At 33.6% G+C, this 23,812-nt stretch overlaps 1 protein-coding gene and 1 long non-coding RNA gene across 5 annotated transcripts in view; both read right to left on the reverse strand.

Annotated features, from left to right (window-relative positions):
- Positions 1–1,274: 1,274 nt before the first annotated feature.
- Positions 1,275–6,737, reverse strand: LOC138089267 (uncharacterized). Its single transcript, XR_011145788.1, has 3 exons — positions 6,388–6,737; positions 5,699–5,757; positions 1,275–2,023 (listed from the first exon to the last, which is right to left on the reverse strand). It is a non-coding gene; the product is annotated as an uncharacterized lncRNA (long non-coding RNA).
- A 126-nt stretch (positions 6,738–6,863) lies between these two features.
- Positions 6,864–23,812, reverse strand: part of RBM26 (RNA binding motif protein 26) — a 76,556-nt gene continuing 59,607 nt past the window's right edge. For all 4 annotated transcript variants that reach the window (XM_068984320.1, XM_068984319.1, XM_068984317.1 and 1 more), the window contains 4 exons: positions 20,365–20,565; positions 17,151–17,237; positions 9,161–9,274; positions 6,864–7,547 (listed from right to left, as the gene is read on the reverse strand). In XM_068984320.1, coding sequence (XP_068840421.1) covers positions 7,458–7,547; positions 9,161–9,274; positions 17,151–17,237; positions 20,365–20,565 — 492 coding nt within the window. In that variant the 3' untranslated portion in view covers positions 6,864–7,457. The remainder of the gene's footprint in view (positions 7,548–9,160; positions 9,275–17,150; positions 17,238–20,364; positions 20,566–23,812) is intronic.

A 23,812-nucleotide genomic window follows, 5' to 3' on the forward strand; every position in this document is an offset into this window, starting at 1 on the left:
TTATAAACTCTATTTGAAAAAAAAACACACATATAGCATGACTAGGGCAGCTAATAGTGTAAAATCTAAGTATATTGAAAAATATAAAGATATATAAAAGGCTTTCATAATGCAATCGTGCAGAGGTAAACTGCTTCATTCAATTACACAAAAGTGATTCTGTACAGTTATCTACATATAGCTCCATGAAAATCCTCTTCAGGAAAATGAAATAATGAAAATCCTCTTTAATTAATAAACATATGGGAAATTATTAAAATATGTACCTGACCTACCAGATCTCAAAGCAATTTTTCAAAAAGTGCAATGATTTTAACGAGAATTAAATCATCTCAACTTCTGATTCCCAATGGCATGTTCAATTTCATTTTGCTTTATTTTGTTTTTAATTTAAAAGCAAAGGGGGGAAAAAAAGGAAGATGACAAAATAAGAGAGAGTAGTGGTATGTGATCCACAGCTATTAACCAATCCAAAGCTGATAACAGCAAGTATGGTCTCTTCAGAGAATTATCTTTGGGTTTTCAGCCCAGCATGTTAGAGCTATTCTAACTATTACACAGACAGAGAAGCTTTCCTTACGAAGAAAAAATACTGAACTAACCTGGGAAAATATCTGCGAACTCCCAGCGGCTACATGTTAGTTTACAATGTGAACTAATACAAAAGTCTAATTTTTAAAATGCCTTGTAGGCTACAAGGTCATAGGTAAGAAAAATTTCCAAAATACTTACTGTTCCTTTAAACCAAGCCTACATTAACCATGCTGTTTTCAATTAATATGAATCAAAATAGATAATTTACATTATGTCTGACATATTCATTCTTTTTTCCTGACAACAAATGCAATGCATACTCAAGAAAAAGTGCTTGCAGAATAGTTAACTTAGCACAAAAAGGTGAAAATGTGAGCATGGCTGAATGGAACTAAAAACAAAAGGAAAACAAGGGTGAAGAGAATCAAATATAATTTGGACTCTTTTAATGAAAAGTTGCAATAAAGTGTAACTGCTAAAATGTTAATGAGAATCTAAGAAGGAATACTAAGAAATTAATGTTCTGAAAACTTTATGATGCCCATTATAAAGAGAGTATTTTGGATGAAAATTTAGAATAAAATTTAACTTCACTCTTTATAAACAATTCTACACCATATTGCTTATAAATAAAGAACACGGACATACACCTCTTAAGGCAAGAAAACTACTGTCTTTAACAGTGTTAGACACACACTATTTCCCCTTGCTTTTAAGATTGTCTTTGATGTCTTCGTTGCAAGTGAAGAAAACAAGGAAACACTATGTAAATTAGACGTTCATTAGATATTTCTCAATATTTATAATTCACAGATCATCCCATACTACTTGAAAAGCAAATTATTCTCCTTGTTGATTTTGAAGAGTTAAGAATTTTTTAAAAATTATTTAGGTAAGTGGCCTTGGCATAGACTTCAATAAATATATTTAGAAGAAACAGGCAAGTTATTACCATGTGAAAAAAATATTTTAACTACTTGTTCAAAATTACTGTAAGTAATCATCCTAACTCCAGAAATGTATCCTAAAGCCCAGAAAAATTAAAGCCAAACCACGGTTTAACTTTTTAATCATTTTCATCATTCTAGATTGTTCATGCTGATGAACATAGTATCATGGCTTTATAGATTTCCTAGATACAATTTCAACTTGGCTGAGCCTGAAAACTCATTTCATGTTAGGAAAACCAAGAGGATTTCTTTTTTCCTTCTTAGAGTGTTTAAAAACAAGCGGCTATAAAGGGGAAAAAACATTTAAGTATAAGATCAAACAAAGCACACACTCAGATTTACTTCTGGACTCAGATGTACCCTAAAAGAACTGGAAAAATAAAAATGCTAATTATGGTACATGTAAACATCTATTCAAACTGATAAAGGGCCAACATAAAGTGATAGTATCATATTATTATAACAGTCGTCTCCAGACAGGAACAGGTCTTGCTGTTGTAGTCACAAAGCTAAATTCAGGCAATGATGATCTCCCTCTGCTGGAAAAAGAGAAGACTATTAAAAAAAACTTTGAAAACAGCAAATAAATCTAAAACTTGAATCATACCATACATTGACCTCCAACTTTTTAAAACATTACGTCTGAGAAAAGAATCAAAATGAAAGTTGCAGACAAATTTTTCAAAGATCAACCATGGTTTAAAATGATTTTAACAAAACCTCTCTGCAACACGCTTCACTGAAACATTAAGCTGCACAGATAACAGCTCGGCAACATGGTTATGATCCAAATTTTTCATTAGGAAATGTCATCATGGACCATATAGTAAATTTTATCAGTGTGGGTTGGCAAGTAACAATTTTAAGAAATCATTAACAAATTTCAAGATATTGATAAAAATATAAAAGCAAGAGCGGACTACAAAATAATCGTGAGCTATATATATAATTTTCTTAAACTCCACGGGATAACCATTTCATTCTTCAATCACACTGTATGACATAAAATACTATACTAAGCATAATGATAAACAACAAAAGTAAATAAAAAGGAACATATCAAAATGAGACAGTGTTTGGTATACAAAAGAAGACTAACTTGGATGATGAGATGATAAGAGGATAGATGAAATAAAGTAACAGGGAGGGAAGGGTTAGAAAGAAACAAATATAAATTGGTACAAAAAAGTAAAAAATGCTTCAATTATACTAATCTAATAAGTATATAATACTGATAAAATGCAAGAACCAAATTAGGAATTTCTCTACTGAATAAGTATAATGTTTTCATTAGAAATTACTAATGCATGTCAATCAAATTCACCAAGGTTTCTTTCTTAGGTCTTTTAGATAGCTATTCTGGATATCAGATAGCTGTCATCTGATAATCTACTTTCATCTGATAGGTATACAATAATCAGAGAGCAAAAAATCTATTCTTTTCTAAAAGCCTGTATGCTGTATACATACCTTAGAGCAACTAGCCCGTTCAGAAAGTTAATAAGATAGTTTCTGAAAATATGGGAAAAGGAAATTTTTTTCTTTCTGCCTTACAAATATTGTATGCTCATGAATGATCCCTAGATTAAATTTCTACTTTTAATCATATAGGGTTTCAGAAGAATGGGAACAGCACTGTGAAAGACCAAAAATAAGCTAACAAGCTTACTGAACTAAGCTAACAAGCCGAAACTTTTACACAGGACATTTTTGTTTTAAAATGCTAAGATATTTTTTGTAAGGGAAGAAAAAAAAAATCTTACAAATACTTACATAAATTCTAGGACTAAATCTAATTTTCTATAATTAGTTTACACTACAGGTAAGGAAAAAAGGAAGAAAATATAAATTGATAAAGTTTGTATGATACTCTAAAATAGCCATTGATATTTCAACATACTAGATGAGCAACTGTTTGCTTTTTTTTTGTAACCTTTAGAACCAGTGAGTAGTGTTCCAAGTAAGACTGAAAATACAGTCCCCATAAAACAGTTCTAGTAAAAAGAAATTTCCTCCAATTAAATCATATTTTTCACAGGTAGTCAGCTAAAACAATGAAGTCTTAATAGTTAACTATCATTTGATACATTTGATCATATCACAAAATAAAACAAGAGCTATGGAATACTATCCCATTCATGCAACATGATTTCATTAAATGCTGAATACTGGTTAACTACCAAAATTAATTTTTAAATGTTACAATTATCCAATAACATTTAAAACAACACTGCTATGTAGAGACATAAGATACTGAATGAAATATGTAAAATGACAACTCCACCATCCCTTGAGGTAATCCTAATCAATCTTTTAACAAATGATATATAATTTCCTTCAATTTTTTCCTGAAAAAAGTAGCTGTCTACATCTCAATTCCTTTTTCATTCCCACTTCAGCCCAGATCTATACTATCGCAAAGAACTTCTAAGGAAAACTACAGAATTAAAAAATGTATTTCAAGTTTTAGGTAAATATTATAATAAAAAAGAGTTTTAAACTCTGAGTTTAGAACTGAAAGGAAGTTGTAAGTACGAAGAAAAAGTGCGAATACAGAAGTTAATCTATACTTTTTAGGTTAAATGTAATTTGTGTAGCAAAAGCAAACATCTGGGAACAGTATACAAAACTGTACCAAGACACACTGTTTGACTTATCATAACCAAATCTAAGTTGCTTCTACTGATGATAGAAATAGTAACAGCAACAACAGGTAGGGAGAACTGGTATAGATATGGTAAACTGTTTTAGATCAAACACTAGGGAAACTAAAGATGTGAAAGGAACCTTGAGAGATCATCTAGTCCAACCCTTTTCATTTTACAGACAAGGAAACAACCCTGGATAAGTTAAGAGACTTGTCTAAGGCCAGAGAATTAGTTACAGAGCTTGGGAACAAAAGCTAAATCTCTTAACACTTGTCCAGTACTCTACACTCGCTCATCTTTGAATATAAAAAATTAATGGGATGGACTAGATTAGTGGCTCTTGACATTTCTATTCTTACACACTGATAGAAACCAAAAGGCTATCTTACTCCTGAAATAGACATTTAATATTCCAAAATGTTAATAGCTTACTAATTGCTATGGAAATTCCGCTAAGACTATGTGTACATTCTTCCATCACTATTTGTAACAAACCCCACTGGTACAATACTTAACAGAATCAACTGTTTACTAAGATGATCCCAATTGATTGAGAAGACCTTCAAGAAAGATTTCTGGAAAATTGATAAGAATTAACAAGGGAGGTAATTGTCACTCCATTACTGGAGATTTAAATATGCATTCATTCATTAATTCATCCCACAAACAACTGAATGTCCACTATGAGCCAGGTTTTATGATAATCACTAGAGATAAAGATGAATAAGACATGGTCCCCTTCTTAGAGGAGCTTGTAATCTAGTGGGGAAGACAGACATATAAACCAGATAAACTATATTACAACATAAGTACTGTAACAGAGATATGAACAAAGTGCTGTATTAAAAGGGATGGTTAAGGTATGAACTGGCTAATGACCAAAAAGACTAGTAATTCTGTGTAACATCTACTACATTTACTGCAAACACAATCTCATGCCTGATCAATAATTACAAAGGAGGTAGCAACATAGTTTTTAAAAAAAATTGGCACTGAAATCAGGTGCCTGAATTCAAATCTAGTTCTTCTATTTACTAGCTATCACTTTGGGCAAGTCACTCCATCTCTATTAGCCTAAGTTTCCTTATCTGTAAAATGGTATCTTAAGTTTTAAATGAGAAAACATGAAAGTACATGTAGAGTACTAGTATTTTTTTAATAAACATACTCATTAATTTAAAAAATCCAATAGCAATTTAATACTAAATAATATTTACAATTAAAATCATATTAATGATAATAAAAATATAATTATGAACCTGATAAATGTTGCTAATATTTAATCCCCATACTTCAGGACCCGATCAAAACATACTTGCGTTCTGATTCATTCAAAGCAACATGGTGTAAAACATTTTAATTTTAGGTTATGACAGAATTTAAGAATAGGGAAAGTGATTAGCTATTTGTGAATTTAAATAAACAATATGTAATTTCAGTTACATTATAAGGGAATTTTACAATAATTACACAATATCACACTAAAATTTGCTAATCAAATTATAAAGCCAAAAATCAGTATGGAGATTTAACTGGCCTTTGAAAGATTTTCTTTCTTTATAATACCTGTTTGGTGTAAAGAGAAGAAACGTGAGCCTCTGCCAATTTGGCATCTTTCACGACTACTAAAAAGAAAAGAAAACAAACTTACCTAATGAATCAGAATAGCACACAGTCAACATACAAGAGACTATACATAAAAATATATCATAGCTCTAAGTATAGTAAAGAAGTTCTGAGTAAAGTCATTATTTTGACAAAAGAAATCTGACTGTGAAATTTTAAATATAAACATGTACATCAACTGCAAGCCAAAACGTTCCTATGAAACAGAACTACCATTGGGAGTATACATACAACTTTAAGTAGAGGAAGAAAAGAAAAAGAGGAACAGCATCCATGAGCTACTCCACTGGCAAAAGACTATGGTGGTGAAATTACAGTTTGTGACTGTGAGGACCCCAGCATGGGAAGAAAGTTTTTTGTGTGTGATTTTCAATATAATCACTGTAATCTCAGAAGGGGCAGAAATACTTGCAACCAAAAGGATAAATTTTAAAAGATAAATATGTAATCTCCCACCCTCCATTCTACAAAGAACGCATTTATTTCCTAGAAACTGCTGTATCAACTCTCAATGATCATGTTGTCCGAGAAGTCCACTTAAAAATCACAATATTGTTGCAAATGTCAAAGATTTTTTTTTATAGAAGTATAGGAAATGCACACTTAAAATATCAGACTGGAACACTTACCAAACAGTGCTTTCCTAAAGTAGTATCTATAGTACATTTCTTTATTCATACATCTTCAAATGGTCAAGTTTTCTTTCATACATCCAAAATGTAATGTGATGTTTTCTTATTCACCAAATGTTATCTCTACTTGAAGTCTGGTTCCAAACTAATCAGCCTGCTTTTAAATTTTAAGACATCTGTTGAAAGTTTATAGGATCAAACCAAACTCAAGTGGTATAAATTTTAAACAATGGATTGTACATTATTGTAAAGGTACCAGTAACCATTATAAGAATAAGTTAGTGATTATAGCTCCTTTTGTGATAACTGGGAAGAAGGGTAGATCACCATCTGGAATGGTCTATTTATTTTAATTCTTTTTCTTTTCTTTTTTTTTTTTTCTTTTTTTAAATCAAGGAACATTGTCTTTTTTTTTTTTGTCATTGCTTTTTTTCTTTTCTTTTCTTTTCAAGAGACCATTCCACTTTATTTTTTAACATCTGAATGCATAAGGACTCAAATGCAAAGCAGTCATACACCGTTATCATTAAAACCCATATGGTAAAATACATACACAAGTCCAACGAAAGGCTAATACATAGTAAAGCCTAAGCATACTACTATGTAATATTATGAATACATAACTTGGAGACTTAGTTAGAGTACTATGTTATCTATTCATTTTTTGAAAACATTCATTAAGATTTTAAATGCAAATTCATTCCTCATTTGGAGTAAAACAAAATTCTCTAAGTTATAACAAGTATTGGTCATTAAGTCTTCAGACCTATTCATTAAATTACAAAGAACCCAAAGAATTCTGTAATGTTCAGTAAGTATGTAATAAAAACATTGCATATGTTTCTAGTGTGATGTCTTTACCAATTGTTTACTGAAATAAAACGCAAACATCAATCTTTCAAAATACAGGATTCAGAAGGTAGTTTTCTTCTCTTTTGTCTATTTGTGAAATCCATCTTCATCACATTTTACCAAAAATTGTTTTTACAAATATGTAAAAGTACATTAGATAATACTAATGAAACACAGGTAGAGTTCTATCATATGCAGATCAATGATCAGTCAAATCATCTTCTCCAAGAACGAGATTCATTGTCCTCTTCTTCTTCATCATCATCTTGAAGTAATGAATCATCCACCAAAGACTCTTCCTGAAACTTTAGGTTAAAATGCATTTAGGAATTTACCCAAAAAAAAAAAAAGAAAAGAAAAAAGGTGACACTTTTAAATACTGATTACTCTCAACAGAGTCGAATACAAAAGGTATTTCTATAGCAAAAACATTCAAGAAACAAAAAGCAACCTTTATCCACTCAAAGGTTTCTCAATACTATCTATTCTATTGCTTACATCAAACAAACACTAAAAAAAAAATCAAAGTAATAAGCCTTTGTACACGCCATTTCTCCTGCCTCTCTTTATCAAATTATGCCATCTTCTATACCTACAAAACATTGCTGCACACCTTTTTTTTTTTAAAGAAAACATCAGTAATTCTTCTCTGACACTAAATCAACCAATAACTTGAATAAAGTTTATCAATATTTATATTCCTTTTCTGCTGTATGTAACAAACATTTTCTTTTACAGCATTCTTTTCTTTTCCCCATTCCCTTCATAAAAGCTTCTCAGACTACTTTTCAAACTTTTCAAAATACCTAATACCAGGAGCTCTCCTGCTTTTCTCCCCATTCAATTCAAACTCATGGAAGGACAAAGGTATAATCTAAAATATAAAATGACAAATCATGTATATGAGTTTCAAAATACACATTTTATTCTTGCATTTGACTATGGACATGTATAACAGCCTCAAATGCTCTTCAAACAAAATGAAGTGCCATAATGAAAATCTAATCAAGGTAAAACATGGAACCATTTAGTTTTCCCACCTTACCTTTATTCCTTAACTTCCTCAATTTTTTTTCCTACAGCTTATTTCATGATTAAACAAAACAGAGTTGCTTATTTTTAGATTTTTGGTTTCAAAGGGCTCTCCCACTTCAGTGATCTTTATGCTCCCCCGTCTCAGCCATAACACTAACTGCTGTTATGCAAGAAAAAATATACTATTCCACACTCACATCTCTGCCAATTATAATGCCTCTCTATTCCCAGTCCAAGTTCTTGGTTATGAAAAGCTTTTTTTATCACTTGGGGTTCAGCTACACTGCTACCACCTCCTTCAAGATTCTTTTGGAAAGAAAGAATCATTCCTTCCTCTGGGTACCCACAGCATATTGTTCAAATCTTTAATCACCATATTAATCTGCCTTTTATTATAATTAGTTTCTTGTGTCTATCACCACCTTCTTTTCCAGATTGTATTGCTCCTTGATGATAGGGACCGTGTCTTATTCATTTTTCAGCCTATCACAGTATCTACCATATAGCAGGCATTCATTCTAATGAACTAAAATGATATGAATTAAAATAAAACCTGAAATGTCGATAAAGTAATTAAGTAAATATATACTCTAAAACTTAAAATATCACAAGACTTCCTGTGGATGAAAATCTCATGAGCAATTATTGTCTTCTAAGAGTAAATGAAAACTGAGTATATATATGATTTTCATATATTCTTTTTGGATTAGCAATCCACAGTTCTCATTAATACATAAAATTTAGTCATCTGCATTTTATCTGCTATCCCCTGCCTGGAAGGTAGCTCAGGAATAAAAGCTTTATGTTAAAATCACAGCCACAGATCACATTTTATATAAAAATAAACATTTAAGGGTAAAAACAAATGGAAAAAAAAACATACTTCCTCTTCATCAGGTTCAACTTCTTCTGTTTCAACAGCTGAAATATTAGTTATTGGCTTATTCCATGCCAGCTTTAGATCCTGCCCTTTGAAACGAGCTCCATGAACTGCAGCCTAAAACAATGAAAAACATTGGAATACAGAACCTTAATAATTTGTGAAGAAAACAATGAAATGTTATAGTACCTAATATTAAATACAAGCGAAGACAGTTGTCTATTTTTGCTTTGTGGTTTATTTCTCTATTTACTATTTATTATTACAGTTTATAATTTACTTTATATTGTTATTTATTTCTAAAGTCAGCCTAGTGATTTGAGTAGAGCTATTTCACTACTGGCCAATATCTGACTAGAAGAACTATGTCTCCAAGTCTACAGTAAAATGATAAGTGCTACTCAAGGCAATAATTGCAAAGCACTTCAAGATTCTGGTTTCAGATTTTAATTCTCATTAATTCACAAATGACTCATACAGTAACTAGAAACTAGAAGCCTCTAATAAATTTAAGGATCATTTTGCACCTGTTTTTATACTTAAATTACATCAAATAATCACAAATAACATAAAATGCCTGATGTATCATTAATACAAAATACAAATATCTCAATGAAGGAAAAAAACTGAGCTTTTCTATTGAAAACTAAAGAACTTCCCTACAAAGCTTTCAGAATTGCATATAATGAAAACTGAGCAAACAGTCAAGCCTAAGTACTTGCTACATTAAATGGCTGGTTCAGAAAGAGTGCTTTCAAATTAAAGTACTGTGAACTAATATAAATCAATGTTAGCAACAAATCAAAATAACTGTCACCAAAGATTTACAGCAAAACCTCAAAGTACAGCATAATGTGAAATGTAGAAACAATTACATGTTTAATGACATCTGACCACGAGTAGTATGATATAAAGTCCCCAGGTAAAACTTTTAAATCTACACATATAAATTTATGGTTAATTTAAAAGATTTCATGCCTATTAAAATGTAGCTCAGAAATTTTTAGTCCATGACCCCATCATGTCATATAACTAAAGAAATTTTAAGTACTTATATATAAGAAACAAACTAATTTTTTGAGGCTATAAATATTACATAAAAACATATTCCTGTAAGGAATTCCAACTATCTCACACAAAATGTCTACTCATAAAAATTGTGTTTTCATGTTTTCTTCCAGCTAAAGAAGGCAAAAAATGTTAGTGATGTCATCTATTGTAAGTTTCTTCAAAAATTTCTTATGATCTAATTTTGCACATCTCTATATTCAATACTTACTTCAAATTCATAAGGCGAATCTACAACTCTCTAAAGTTTTAGTTTTAAAATTATTTACTGGGTGCTGTCATCCAGGCTTTGTTGTTCAATTTACCGGCTGTGCGTATGTGTTAGTCTCAGTTGTGTCTGACTCTGTGAGACCCCATGGACTGTAGCCCTCCAAGCTCCTCTGTCGATGGGATTCTCCAGGCAAGAATACCGGAGATGGTTGCCATTCCCTACTCAAAATTTACACATTATAAGGCAGAGTAAAATTAGCATAAATCTGAGTAGCCTGGGATTTTCGGAATGCTAACTGAGTTCTGGTTTCAGCTTCAAGGCATCAGTTGCATGAGCCCCAAACAAAAGTCACCTGACCTTTGAAGCTTTCAAGTCAGGCAATGACTTTTCTCTAGCTATGAATGTCCTAGATGGCATTTTCTTTCACTATAAGGCTGTTTCATCTACACTGAGATTCTGTTTACAATAGCCATCTTCATTAATTATTTTAGCAATAACTCACAGCAGCTTCTTTATTGGCACTTGCATTTTTATACTATGGAGATAGATTCTTTCCTTAAATCTCATGAACCAATTCCCTGCTAGCTTCAAACTTTTCCTCCGAAGATTCCTCATCTCTCTCAGCCCTCACAATATTGAAAAAAGACAGGGCATTGCTCTGGATTAGACACGACTGAGTGACTTCACTTTCTTTCTTAACAAGGATACTGTGGCTGGATTTATCTTCTCTCCAGACCACTAAAACTTTCTCTATATCAGTGGTAAGGCCGTTTCACTTTCTTTTCATTCTTGTGTTTACTAGAGTTGCACTTTCAATTTCCTCACGAACTTTTCCTGTGTGTTCACACCTTGAATAACTGGCACAGGAGGCCTCAATTTTGTCCTAGCTCAGCTTCTGATATACCTTCCTTACTAATCATTTCTAGCCTTTGACTTAAAGTGAGCGACGTGAAACTCTTCCTTTCACTTGCATGCTTAGAGGCCACTGTAGGGTTATCAACTGGCCTCATTCCAAGGTTGTTTTGTCTTAGGGAACAAGGAGGCCCAAGGAGAGGGAGAGTTGCAGAATGGCTGCTTGACAGGGCAGTCAGAACACACATTTATTGACTGAATCTGCCATCTTATATGGGCACAGTTTATGGTGCCCCCAAATAACCACCATTTGTTCTGGGGTCACCAGAACAAATATAATAATAATAATGAGAAAGTTCAGAATATTGCAGAAATTACGGAAGTGTGATAGAGAGACATACAGTGAACAAATGCTGCTGGGAAATGGTGGCGACAGATCAGCATAAAGAAGCACTGCCACAAACCTTCAAACTGTCAAACAAACAGTAATATCTGCAAACTGCAATAAAGTAGAGCACAGTAAAACAGGGCATACCTGTGTGTGTATAAAAGCCACACAGTACAGAATTATATGAGAGATATCAGCAGCCTTCAATTTATTTTCTTTATACGTGTGTATATACATGCATACATGTATACATACATTTTATACATGTATATGTGCACATCTGTATATGAATGCATTTTCCCCCCACTCCCAGCTCTGACCTCTGAAAAAAATTGTTATAATTAACATACTCAGTAGTAATGAGCATGCTTAGTACTCAGACTATGGTCTTTAAATACCTTTCCCAGTAACAAGAACCAGAGCTCCTTAGAGAAATGGCCAGTTCCTGGTCTGGAAGAGAAAATGTATAAGATGAACCTAGAACACCTTTTCATACCAGAAAGAAAGAAAATATCATAACCCATTAGAGTCCTGTCAAAACCACTCACAAAAAACCTAAAGACAGGACACATCAATAACTGAGAACAACGGATCAATACCCATGAAATGTTTAAATCTATGAATTTATAATTGTATAATTCCAATCAAGCTAAATCAAAATGTGCATTTATTATGGATCCCTAAAGGAAGAAAGTAAAATATTTATAAGAAAACCAGGGAAATGTAAACTCTGACTGGGAATTTAATAATATTTAAGGAATAATAATTTTTAGGTATAATAATAGTATTGTTTTATTTTATTTGGCCTCTAATATTGAAAGAGACACACTGAAAGGTTTACGGCTGAAATGATATGACTGGGAATGGCTCCAAAACAAGGAGGTAGAGTGTTGTAGTGGGTGGAGTATAGACAAAAAAAGATTGGCCGTTAAGTGGATAACTGCTGAAGCTCAATGAGGAACATGTAGGGGTTCATTTTACAATTTTCTCTAATTTCTATGCTTTGAAGTATAAATGAAAAGACTGTTTAAGCGCTGAAGCATTTTATTCATAAGCTTGCTCTAGAATTTTGCCTGTTTAGTCTTACACAGCATCATTCGAAGTTTGCACCAAATTATAAGTAAGACGAGCAGGCAAACATATGACAGAAGGGGAAAAAAGAAAAAGGCTTGAAGATCTGACAAATGAAGAAAGAAAAAAAGTATGAAAAGTAGTTATGAGGTAGGCTCTGTATCTTACAGAGAAAATGATTCTAGAAACAACATTTGGAAAAGACTGGAATAAGCAAGGAGTGTTTGCCTTTTGCCTTTCAAGTTATTTAGATTATAAATCTAAACTGAACATACAAAATGCAGCTCTTCACAAACCTACTGACAAGAAAATCCTTTGTTAGAGCTCTTATAAAACCAATGTCTGCAAAAACACTGTGGGGAAAACGGACCTAAGTCAGAAGAGCTAAAGCTATAATCCCGGTATATCTTTCATTTTTAGTAATCATAATGGTAAAACTATCTACAAAGTTAAAACAAAGTTTATTAATGTTTGTAATAACCACAGTATATAATGTTTAGGCAGGAGTTACATTAAAGAACCACCAAGACAAAACTCAAAACATGTAAAATCTGATTTTCAGAATTTATAGAGAAAGACTTCTATTTCTTTAGCTTTAAGTTCAAGTTACATGGCCACTTTCTCACAAGCTTCAGACTTAGATTTACTAATTCTCACAGCAGCTTTCATCATATAGCAATACTTAACTGGTAAGTAAATCAGTAAGAACACACAGACTGTTAAAAACACGATTTGATTTCTCTTGACTGAATCCACTTATACACTCAGTTCTTGCCACAGATTTACTATTTATTCAGTTAGCCCCATCAATTTCTGACTTGATGTTGAACTATCCTCTATGAATCCAATTTTGTGCTTCTATCTTCAGGTCTAAAGAATGAAAGTTTTGAAATCATTTCTTCTATCTTGTTTTTATTCAGTTTCATTGAATTAACAATCAATTCTCATTCACACACAGACACATATAAATATTAATAATAGCTAGCACTACGATGGTTTGGGCTTCCCAGGTAGTGAACTGGTGTCTCCTGCATTGCAAGTGTATTCTTTACCAACTAAGCTAAAAGGGAAGCCCACAGTGGTAAAGAATCCACCTGCCAATGCAAGAGACATGGGTTCAATCCCTGGGCCTGGAAGATCCCCTGGAGAAGGGAATGGCAACCCAATCCAATATTCTTTTCTGGAGAATCCCATGGACAGAGGAGCCTGGCTGGCTACAGTTCATAGGATCACAAAGAGTCAAACATGACTGAAGCAACTTAGCATGCACTCAAGATGATTTACTATGTTCCAGGAACCGTGTTCTAAGTATACTTTATAAGTTTTGAATCCTCACAACTACTGGAAGTTGAGGCATGGGTGTCAAAACCTACCAGTAGAACAAGAGTCTCTTTCCTTTTGCTATAAAAAGCTTCATATCTCTTTGAGTTTGAGACTGTCGAGTTTCATCTTTGGAACTGACTCTTATAAAATAGGAACTTAACTATCCTATTCTAAAATCGGATCCTGGTTGCTTACAAAAGGATAGGAACAATTCAGAGTAGGAAAACTAACTTTCTAACCAGTCATAGGAAGAGGTCACTTTTTTTCTGTCCTCTTTGGGTACTTATCCACCTTCAGTACATTGGGGGTGGTGACAGACAAACCGAGAACAGAAAATAAAGCAACAGGATTCATCGTCTAATTAACCAGAGTCAAACCTTAACCATCTTAACCTAAAGTTAAAATGATTCTGTTAACTTAACCTAAAGCTAAAATATTTCAACCTCTTTTCTGAGGAAAATTTCTTACTTTTCAATCATATTTGAATGTCTTTGATTATCTTATTCCTTGTACTTTTACTTTAAAATATTATGCATCTACTGACTTAAGAAAATAGACACATAATCATCTAATACAATGGTTCAGAAATTATGAACAATGAAGTATTTGGAAATAAACATTAAGAAAGGCGGACAAATTTATTTTCCTGGGAAAGCCTATCTTTTGGCTTGAATTCTATCCACCCACATATTGGTATTAAATTTTTCATTATATATAATGATAGTGATGAGAGGCCTGGTGTGCTGCAGTCCATGGGGTAGCAAAGAGTCGGACACAACTGAGCAACTGAACTGAACTGAGTGATGGGACAAGTAATTTTTTGTACTTTTTAAGCATTCTTCTTTGAAAAAATTAAATATTGGTAACTCAATGTCAAACACACTAATTTTTAAATTGCTCAACCTAACTCAATCAGATCCAAGTTAACCGAGGTTGTTCTGTCACTTATTCAATCTTCACATAATTTATTGTTAAAATTTCTCTTTACACATTAGTCCTTGGTCTTTAAACTGACTGCTATTTGCTTGGAAAATATATACACAGTATAAAAATATATATTAAAAAAGTTTACGCCTGAGAGAGAAAAAGCAAAACCCAAGAAGGATGGTTTATGTCAACAGATCTTACCTATTAAAAGCAAAACATCCAAAAATTACTTAAGAGGCAGAAAGTTTTTTTTTCTCCTCAGTCATGTAAATAAACAGGGAGAAGTAACAATATACATTTTTTAAGCAGTTACTACATTCACAAATTTGGTAAATACTGTAACCATCTGAATGTAACTACCATTGTTTAATAACATGACTACTTTCCAGAAAACAAATAGAATATAAAAGATGGTACTCAATCTACCTATTCAACATTACTCTGAAAATTGTCACTGAAGGCATCGTTTAAAGGAAGCTCATTCTTAACTTACACTCTACAATACCTCTGAGAGAACACTAGATCAAAACTCTTTTTCAATATAACATATATACATACAAGCTTATAAGAAAGTTTTAAACTTTAATCAATTAATTAGCTTTTGTTTTCACAAAAGACTTTTAAATAAAAAGATTTCTTAAAACTTAACAAAACTCTAGGATGAGAAATTCCTATAAAACTATGCACTACCCACCAATCTAATTCTGAAATTCCATTATTCCAGGGCCCAGTTAACACTTCCCTGAGACTTCTCAGACACACAGTCTTTATATTATAGACTACAATGTCCCAAGAATAACTCATACCAGGGAAATCCCCAGCAATGCACTGCCAGGGGATATTTACTAGATGAGGGTAAATCAATTTAGAAGATTTTCAAAACTTATTTAGACCACAATCATCTCAAAACTGTTAAAAACCATCCTACTCTTCCATTCCCCATTCATGTTAGGTTAACTGTTTGGAATGCTTAATGCACTTTTCCCAAATCAAAAGGGTACATCTATTTTTCTACAATCCTGAACAAAGAATACACAGGATTAAAAACGTTACTATGAATTCCCTACATCTCATAATCATTTTTCTTTTTTTAATCTTTTAAATCCAGAAGAAAGACAAGGTTGCACATACTTCTGGTCATTTTTTAGAAAGAAAATTCAAGATCTACATTTGAAGACAACTACACTGAAAGGTGAGCACCGAAGAATTAATGCTTTTGAACTGTGGTGCTGAAGACGACTCTTGAGAGTCCCTTGGACTGCAAGGATATCATCCAAACAGTCCATCCTAAAGGAGATCAGTCCTGGGTGTTCACTGGAAGGACTGATGCTGAGGCTGAAACTGCAATACTTTGACCACCTCATGCAAAGAGTTGACTCACTGGAAAAGACCCTGATGCTGGGAGGGATTGGGGGCAGGAGGAGAAGGGGACGACAGAGGATGAGATGGCTGGATGGCATCACCAACTCGATGCACATGAGTTTGGGTGAACTCCAGGAGTTGGTGATGGACAAGGAGGCCTGGCGTGCTGCAATTCATGGGGTCACAAAGAGTCAGACACGACTGAGCGATTGAACTGAACTGAACTGAACACTGAAAAGACTCTAAAGGCTAGCACTATATATTCATGTCTTGGTAAAAAGCTGTAGAGGCCTAGACGAAGATATCTTGAGCTAGGGACACTGCATGGTTCAGCCAACTGAGTCTAGAAAGCAGAAGATGAGGGACGATTAAGAAGAGTAGCCATCAGGATTATTTATTATTTCTGCTTCTGCCTTACACTTCACCACTCCTTCTGCCAAAGCAAACTTGTTTTGGGCCAGCTGAGAAAGGGAGAAAGTGAAGGGGCCTTACTGGTATTAAAAAGAATGGAAGAATTCCTGATGTCTCAAGACAGGACAACTTGTCATTCAACTTGGTGACTACCTATTCTAACAATTCCATGTTATATATCAAAACTGCCTAACTGCTTTAGAACATTCTTTGTGGCCATGAATTCCACTTCATATGTCCTATGTCTTGTCAAAATGTAGTTAAGCAAAAAAAAAACAAAAACAAAAACAAAAACACCACACTTATATTAAAACTTAATTGTAATATTTATAAAACATTTAAACTGAATTTCAATAAATTAGATTATTTGTAATACTTACTGCTTCAGCTTCTGCTCGTGTCTTGAATGTAATTACTGCATGAAGTGAAGAGTCATCAATCTGACAATCTTCAATTTCACCATATTGCTTTAAATTAAAAAAAAGTATTTCCTCCAAATAAATATTTTGAAACATCCAAAATCCTAATGGTTTTAAAATATTAAAATGCCAACAAATATAACCCAGATACATAACAATTCAGGGTGATAAGAAAAAAACTATCAGTAATTCATTTTAGTACTTGATACTGTAAGATAAAGGGTAGTCTTATTTTCAAATATTATTTTACTATTCTATACTTTCTAGAATTAGGGAAACTTGACTGAATTATTCTTTTTTATTTTTTATTGGAGTATAGTTGCTTTACAATGTTGTATTAGTTTCTACTATACAGCAAAGTCAATCAGCTATAAGTATATCTATATCCATCCCTTCAAATTGAACTGTTCTTTAAATAATGGAAACATTGGTCAAAGACTAAGTTTCCTTATTGCCATTTCTTTTATGCTCATTATTCTAATTCCAGAAAATGCTAAATCCTTTCTAAAGCAGATCATTATCCTCAGACTATTCTTTGAGTGTTTTTGATTCCCAATTTAAAGCTGGGGGGCAGGGGAGGAGGAGTCAGAGAATTTAAGTAATTTTTCCAAAGTAACTAAGTTAATTACCAGGATGAGAATCCAGGTCTTTCAATTCAAAAGTTTATCTGACTGCTGTTTACTCTTACTCTACACTCCTCTAGAACACATTCTTTGAGGACATTTACAAGCTAAGCATATTAAATTATCTTTGGGTGTGCTGGATTTTATTTTTTCCATGTACAGGAAGATCTTTCTGCAAATAGCAGAAAACAGCACCTTTCTCACATAAAACTTCAGTCCCTTATATATCATTACTAATATTGTCTTCTTTCTTACCCTCAAATAAAATTAAAACCACAATCTCATTAAATGCACACACTATACAAAGAAAAATTCTCTACGGCATAGTAAAGAAAATGGACCACAGAATCAGTCAGACCCCAGCTCTGTTAGTGTTAGCTTGAACAAGCTGAACAAATTCCTTAATCTCTTCATGTTTCATTTTCCCAATCTCTACAAAAAGCACAATAAAGGTACCTACCTCAGAGAGGTGTCAAAATAACTCATAATATGGTGAGTTATATAAAGCATTCAGAATAAAACCAGCTACAAAAGAAGTGCTTTATGTTTTAGCTGTAACGTTTTATTACTATACTAGTTCCAGCGCATAAATTAAAGAAAGCATTTCATTAATCACAATTTGTAACGACGTTTAGCACTATAGGTTTTTCCTGATACCTGTCATGTTCAAATCACAGGCTGAGATACAGAAGCTATCTTATTTAAAGACTGACAATTTTTAAATGTTCATTACCACTACTAACTGAGTAGAATTCGAATCTCCAAACTCATGCAAGAATGAATATCCATTTAGAGGCTCTGAATGTTTCTAAGCTTTTCTAACCTGCCCTCATAGCTCAGTTGGTAAAGAACTCGCCTGTAACGCAGGAAACCCCAGTTCAATTCCTGGGTCAGGAAGACCCCCTCGAAGAAGGGAGAGGCTACCCATTCCAGTATTCTGGGGCTTCCCTTGTGGCTCAGCTGGTAAAGAATCTGCCTGTAATGTGGGAGACCTGGGTTCTATCCCTGGGTTGGGAAGATCCCTTGGAGAAGGGAAAGGCTATCCACTTCAGTATTCTGGTCTGGAGAATTCCATGGACTGTATAGTCCATGGGTCACTAAGAGTCCAACACGACTGAGTGACTTTCACTTTCTTTCACTTTAACGTTTCTAAAACCAAAACTGTTTCAGTCTTACCAAAACACATTCCTAAACTCACCTTGTCTGTCTGAATTATTTTAGCATATTCTTTAATAATTTCCTGATTAGCTATATAATTATAACTATATGTAATACACAAGTTTATCTGGATCTTCTTTCCCTTGGGAAGGTACAGAAACAGGGTGTATAGGAGGTATTGGGCTACAGTATCTCTAAGCTAGAAAACTTTCTGATTCTTTTCTGTCTCCCTTTAAAGTCATAAAGCATAAGATATTCCAGACCCATCACTGTTAAATATTAATCATCTAAGTTATTTCTTAAACATACACCATTTCTTTCAATACCTCTTGATGTCCTAAGAAACTATAGTTTCACATCTGTAACTACAGTTAACAGCCTGGAATATAACTGTGAAACATTTAAATCTGAACATTCAAAAGGTTCAACTGCCTGTGTACCTATCTACAAGCTTACCCATCCTTCAAGACCCAACTTCCAGTTTTACTACCTCATGAAACTTGACTGTTCATTTACCATCATATGCCTGTGTGAAAAAAAGTTCTCTAAGCTATTGAGGCAGTTATAGTTTTTAATAAATTTAACTTGATTATAAATTGTTTTAGTTTTCTTTAACTGGTTTGTGTTAAACCATTATATGTAAAATCCTCTAGGATAAAGAACTGGTTATTTACTTTATATACTTTATCTAGAGCAATTACTCCAATGCTGCAGGCAAGACTGATGCTTAGTAACTAACCTTTGTGATAACACTAAGAATCACAACATGCAAGTTAAAAAGCCCTTTAGGCAGACATAATCTCCATTCTGCACATGAGCCCAACAGATTCCAGGATATCCACATAAAATAATGGATTAGCAGGGACTAGACTCTTATTCGCCTTCCTCATACATAACTCTTTTACCATCAGACTGACTCTAATTATACCCTGGTATCAACTAAGGCATCTTCAAGATCAAATTCCAAAATTTTGTCTTGTTTCATTTCCAGGTTAGCTAGATCAAGAATAGAGTATTAATGAATAAAATTCCACCTTAACTTTTAAAAATCTGAATGGCCCAAGCAATATGCTCAATTTTTCCTAAAAGTAAATATCAAATGAAACTAAACTCTAGGACTTCCCACTCTGAATCAATAAGTTTAAATCATTCCTGTCATAATATCTGAAGGCCTACTAAGTGTAAGAAAAGTAACATTTCTTTCAGACAATGATTAAACAAAAAACTCCTACAATTTGTTTCTTAAATAATTAAAAGATTATTATAGATTAATCAAACACTTTGGTGAGATTAATGTGTTTAAATTACTCATTTCACTTTCATATTTTCTCCTTTAACATCCATTACCCCTAACAATGTATCAGTATTTGTTTCATTGGACAATAAGAAAGTACCGCAAAGTGAGGAAGAAGATCTTCTCTATCACTCTCTGTAAATGCAGAAATCTCCAATGCCCTGGGACGGTGATCCACCACAGCATGACCAGGCACGCCCCGACCTCGGCCTCGACCCCTGCCTCGGCCGTGAGCTGCACCTCGACCTCTTGAATGAACTCCTCTACCACGACCAGATGAAAGAATCCCTCGCTTGGCAGCCTAGAACAGATTAGACAAGCAGGTTATAAACATCTCCATTACGAACACAAGCCAAGTATTATACTCAGGTCAGTCACACATCTGACATCAGTCATACAACTGAATATCACATTCAGAGAATGCCCTACAGAAGCATTTAATAATTCAAACTAGAGTTTTAGTTTTTAAAGTGAAAGGAAATTTAGCTAATGAATTTAGAAAACAAAATAACATTAATTTAAGCCATATTCTGAAATTATTAAATACACCTTTTCTACTAAGTCCTTACTCTCCAAGACATCAAACTATATCACAAAAAGGCCAGCCATTCTTGAGTTTCAAATAATGCAGTGTTGAATATTATTTCAGAAGTGAAACATAGAGATACAAAATACCTATATATATATATATATACAATAAGTACATTTTTTCCCAGTTATGACTTTCAAATACAGTGTTTCTATTTGTTTGCCTGCTGACTTCAGTAGATAGTTATTTCAAATTCATTAGTTTGATCACTAACACCAGTACACAACCAATGTAGTATAGTAACTTATACCCCACTGTATCACTCTATATGATTACCACACCATTTCTACATTCCACAAATATTTAATGAGCTCCTCCTGTGGGCTAGTCTTTACCCTCATGAAACACAAATTCTAGAAGGGTAGAGAAATTAAGCAACTAAGTTATTTATCATATTAATGAAAACTGACTCCAAAAATGAGGAAATGCTCTACTTAAAGATATTAATAAAGTATTAAAGATCTGCAATGAAAGGTGTGTGTGTGTGTGCACATGCGTGCACACACACACACACACACTCATGCTCAGTAGTGTCAGTAGTGTCTGACTCTGTTATCCCACGGACTGCAGTTCACCAGCCTCCATTGTCCATGGATTCCCAAGCAAGAATACTGGAGCGGGTTGCCATTTCCTACTCCAGGGGATCCTCCCAACCCATGACTGAGAACCCATGATTCTTTACCAGTAGCACCACCTGCAAAGCCCAGTTTGCTATAAATAAGCTACTAGAACAAAAGTTCCATGAGGAATTTTTTTCCTTGTCCTATTCTCTACTTTATTCTCAGCACCTACAATAGCAGCTGGCAAACCACAGAAATTTAGTATTTGTTCAATGAATCAAAGAAGGTACAAAGAATAAGCAAAGCAAGGCAAGGATGAGGGGTGAGGGATACAGCATGAAAAAGGAACCAAGGTTGAAAGGAACATGGTACTTCTAAGAAGGAGTAAAATCCAGCATGGCTGGACCACACAGGATGGAGAGATGAGGCTAGAGGGGCAGAGCCAGATCATGAACAACTTAAGGGCAAAGTTAAAGATTATGATTTCATCCCAAGAGCCACAAAAATCAACGAAAACATCTAAAGGTCAGAAGTAAAGCGATATAATCAAATCAGTGTTTTAAGATGTTATTCTGATAAAGAGAAAAAGAGAAGATAGGAAGGAAACCAGTCAGGCTATTATAATATCCCCAACAACTGAAGACAGAAGCTTGGTCTACAGTGGTGGCAATGGAGGTAGAAAGAAGTAAAATAAACATATTTAAAATATACTGGAGAGTAATATGTATACTACTTGGTAATTAAATGTATATGAATACTGAAGGAAAGGGAGAAATCACTGAAGATTTCCAGATTTCTGGTTTGAGCAATCGTGTTGATGAGTTTAGGGACAAAATAAGCACAATTTTGAACATGTCAAGTCTGAGGATGTGAAACATCCAAGTGGAATTGTCAAGTAGCCACCACTGCCAAAATCTCTGCAAGTATAAGTATTTTATTCATATCAAGACAGTTAATTTTAATATTAGCTAAAGTAATCATCTAAAATCCAAACAATAAATTTCAAAGGTCAAGGATTAAAGTTAATAATAGCACAGCACATACAAAAGTATCCTCTTGGGAACTTCAATGTCTCAAAATGCTCCTTAAAAAGGGGGTCCATGGACAAGTGAGTTTGAGCATTATTGAGTATTTAAATATGTACTTTGGGAGATACACAAATTATAAGCTTCTAGAAAACCATAAACAAAAAAACATGTTTACCATAATCTCGTTCAAACTTATTGGGCCTCAGTAGCTTTTATCACTAATACCTATTAATAAAATATGGCACTGGTGTGGTAAATGAATACACTCTGGCAAATACTGCATTACTGCACATACTAGCATTAGTTGTAAACTAAAGTTCGGCCATCATAAATGAAAAACAGAAGATGTCATTCAGTGTTCAGCTATATTATGATAAAGAACAGAAACATGAATCAATGATATAAAGAATATTAGTAATACTATTATTTATTAACTAAAATTATAGGCCAAAATTTTTTAAATGATAATTGTTTTTAAAGTCACACGAACACAAGCATGAAATCTCCAGAACGGTAAAAACACAATTTCTACATTAACATAAAAGAAATCTATGTTTTTGAAAACTTGTTATCTTAGGCAGGACATACAGACAACCATATAAATTTTCCAGAGAAGTAAAATATATGCAGGTTTAGGACTCCAACCTATGGCTTCCTATGAAGACAATAAAGGGTCTTGAGATAAGAACAGTGACTGCTTTAATACCCAGATCCCAGTACTAAATTAGATTTGTACTATGCAGAAAGTGAAGAAGAACTAAAGAGCCTCTTGATGAAAGTCAAAGAGGAGAGTGAAAAAGTTGGCTTAAAGCTCAACATTCAGAAAACTAAGATCATCCAGTTCCATCACCTCATGGCAAACAGATGGGGAAACAGTGGCTGATTTTATTTTGGGGGGCTCCAAAATCACTGCAGATGGTGATTGCAGCCATGAAATTAAAAGACGCTTACTCCTCGGAAGGAAAGTTATGACCAACCTAGATAGCACATTAAAAAGCAGAGACATTACTTTGCCAACAAAGGTCTGTCTAGTCAAGGCTATGGTTTTTCCAGTGGTCATGTATGGATGTGAGAGTTGGACTATAAAGAAAGCTGAGCGCTAAAGAATTGATGTTTTTGAACTGTGGTGTTGGAGAAGACTCTTGAGAGTCCCTTGGACTGCAAGGAGATCCAATCAGTTCATCCTAAAGGAGATCAGACCTGGGCGTTCACTGGAAGGACTGATGCTGAAGCTGAAACTCCAGTACTTTGGCTACCTGATGTGAAGAGCTGACTCATTTGAAAAAAACCCTGATGCTTGGAAAGATTGAGGGCAGAAGGAGAAGGATGGCAGAGAGAGGATGAGATGGTTGGATGGCATCACCGCCGACT

The sequence above is a fragment of the Capricornis sumatraensis genome, chromosome 12, assembly GCF_032405125.1.
Source record: "Capricornis sumatraensis isolate serow.1 chromosome 12, serow.2, whole genome shotgun sequence".
NCBI classification, from domain to species: domain Eukaryota; kingdom Metazoa; phylum Chordata; class Mammalia; order Artiodactyla; family Bovidae; genus Capricornis; species Capricornis sumatraensis.